The sequence below is a fragment of the Nicotiana tomentosiformis genome, chromosome 10 (genome assembly GCF_000390325.3).
Source record: "Nicotiana tomentosiformis chromosome 10, ASM39032v3, whole genome shotgun sequence".
NCBI classification, from domain to species: domain Eukaryota; kingdom Viridiplantae; phylum Streptophyta; class Magnoliopsida; order Solanales; family Solanaceae; genus Nicotiana; species Nicotiana tomentosiformis.
Window position 1 is genome coordinate 48,457,081 of NC_090821.1, and position 2,944 is coordinate 48,460,024.

A 2,944-nucleotide genomic window follows, 5' to 3' on the forward strand; every position below is an offset into this window, starting at 1 on the left:
ACATTCTTTTTAGCACGGAATAAAAAGGAAATAAGTTTACATAAATTAAAACGGTGGAAGTATATTTCTGCTATTTGTTTTTGGAATAAAGGAGTTATTCCTAATAAAGGAAAGACACTTTCCAACGGTGAAATCGAGTTCTATTGGACGATCAAAACACAATCACGATAACGTCGCTCAAGAGCGAATAACTCATAGTTAAGGAGGTTAGAGCTAGACCATAGTTGAAAGATACAGCTCTCGGACGGACATTTATACTAATCTTTTCTGATTGAGGAGGAATAAGAGCAGAACTCAGGGTAACTGTCGTGGAACATTCTCCCCCGTACATAACTTGCCAAGAACAAAATCACCACGTAATGTCTGCTCAAAGTTAATTACCAATTCTCACAAATAGAGAATGCATATACTTGAATTTATCAAATCAACAACAATAATAATATATTCATTACAATTTCACAAGTGTGATCTAAAAAAATAGTGTATATGTTGACTTTATTCCTATCTAATAAAGTAAAAATTGTTATTTCTGATATAATAATCAAATCATACAACTAAAATAATATCACACCAAAATTCAAAGCAATGCCAAGAAGAATCCAATAATCAACGAAAACCAATGAACCAAAAGTGGAAGCTCCACTGATATCATTCTCTTGACTTGGTGTGAAAACAGTACTTGACCCATTATTATTCGGGTTTGACCCATATAACATGTGAACCCCCTTAATATCATCACTCGACAATTCCACTTTCCTTACACCAGCACCAAGAGTAGGAAACATAATCGCTTCTTTTTTGGATGAATGATCCAAACCCAATAAATGACCGATTTCATGAACCGCAACCGATTCAAGATCCACACCCGATATTTCCAACACCGGTTCTTTCAAAAACCCGCCGTCTACGACCCAATTCTCCTCCCCGTCTAAGTGGAAAAATCCCGTAGGCGGTGAAAATGCATGGGCCAAAATCTTCATTGGCCCATCAAACGGGTTACCATCTCCATGATCCCCAACTAAAAACCCGATCCGAATATCCGCGGTTCTATAAGAACCCGTCTCTGTGAAACTTAACGGCGTTACCTCCGACCATTTATCAAACGCCCGTCCAAACGCTGCCTTAACGGAATCCGTTAACTGATTCTCCGGTAGAAATGCATAATTTAAATTAGTTTTACTCGGTGGCCAACGTGGCCGGCCTTCGAAGAACGAGAAATGGGCCATCGTATGCATGGCCGGAGAATTCGCCGGAGAATTGCCGGAGTTCATACTAGTAGTGCCATTTACTATATCTGGATTTCCGCATCTGGGTTTTATCATATGTTGAAGAGTGACCGCGTCGAATTCTCCGGTGGTATTAAGGTTAAAGTTTAGCTGATAAGTTTTAACTGCTGAAAAAAGAACGTCATCAAATTCATCACTGAAATTTTTGCTCAAAGAATTTATATACCCAAAATGTTGAAAATACTGCTTGATTTTAGCTAAGCCTTCGACTTTTTGGCCAACATGGCAACCCAAATACTTGTTGAAATGGTTCCATGCAGAGTTATTGGGAATTATAAAACGAGGGATTGAAGAAATGTTACGGTAAAAACGAGCAGAAACTGGAGAAGAAGCATTAAAGATTATAACCGCAACAGCAAAGAAGCTAAAAAAGGGAATTCTCATTTTGTCGATGTTACTTTGTGGAAAAGGAAAAGGTCTTCTTTCATGTCTTTGCCTTAAAGCTCAATTCGAAGGTTTTTCAATACATATATCTATAAATTTATTTTAAAATAAGAAAACAAGAAATGCCGGCTGTGGAAACGTTTGAGTAAGACGTCTGGAAATGTACAAGAAATTTATGTTTTTTTTTTTTTGAAAACTTTGTAGAATCAGTTTGAATGGTTCTTGGACAGTTTACTTTTTTAAAAAAAATTTAATCATTCAATATTTGAAGTTCAATGATTTTGACTAGTTTGAATTCGTGTTGCATAGTAAACTAAAAAGGTAAAATGCATCATATCAAGAAAATCTTCATTCTTCAGAATAAAGAGTTGTGTCTTCCATCGGACTCTTCCTTTTGCATCATTTTAGAAAAACAAATTCCAGACATGGTGTGATATTATGTTTTGGGATTCCCGTAAGTATAAGGGTGCATTTGATTAACCCGTAATTATGTATTTTTCTTAAGATAAACAGAGAAATACTTCAACTGCAAAATAACTATTTTTCTGAAATACTAACATGCATATATAGCATCCAGCAAGAAACATCAGAGTAAAGGAGAAAACTAAGACACCTTCATTGAGCACCCATGATTGTAAAAGCGATGCAAGAAACAAACTGAAGCAGAAAATTCACCAAAATTAACGGAAGCAAAGAGGCGAGAAAATAACTAACACCAACAACAGAGAAATTACATGGAAATCGGAAGGTGTTTGCCTGTAAAATGGCACAATTGAATTATACATGATTTATAGAAAAATAAATTGATTTGATCCTAAAACGATAAATGAATAAGACAAAAATGTAAGACTTAGCGTTAAAATCGAGATAAGATGATAGAGGTCTTGAACCCGGAAACAAAGCTTCCGGATGCGGTAAGAATAATCCAATTAAGCAAGAAAGTAAAATGTTATTGAACATTGAACAAAGTGTAGTGTATGCTCGTCAAAATGTTCCCTCCCCTTACAATGATGGTAGAGCTCACTATTTATAATTGTATCTAGGGAATAAGGTACTAGGATCAATCCCCTCTTAAATGACAATTATGAGGGTCATTGAAGAGTGTGTAACGGTAGGCAGTAAATGCCTTATTCTCTACAATGGACCGTGCACTTAATACTATAGAATATTCTTAATTAAATAATACCAGGTGGTAGGCATTTATTTTGTCTTTATGAATATCATTCTCTCCGATAACAAGCGAGATCATTGTCCTTGAGCTCGACTGTCTTCTG

At 35.8% G+C, this 2,944-nt stretch overlaps 1 protein-coding gene across 1 annotated transcript; it reads right to left on the reverse strand.

Annotated features, from left to right (window-relative positions):
* Positions 1 to 394: 394 nt before the first annotated feature.
* LOC104117163 (metalloendoproteinase 3-MMP) lies at positions 395 to 1,714 on the reverse strand. The gene has a single exon (XM_009628170.4). It carries the CDS (start codon positions 1,668 to 1,670, stop codon positions 555 to 557), a length of 1,116 nt encoding a protein of 371 aa, XP_009626465.1. The 5' UTR covers positions 1,671 to 1,714; the 3' UTR covers positions 395 to 554.
* Between the last annotated feature and the right edge of the window lie 1,230 nt (positions 1,715 to 2,944).

What these genes read in the sequence shown, in the direction of transcription:
- LOC104117163 (XM_009628170.4), bottom strand. Translation starts at nt 1,670, where the DNA reads ATGAGAATTCCCTTTTTTAGCTTCTTTGCTGTTGCGGTTATAATCTTT.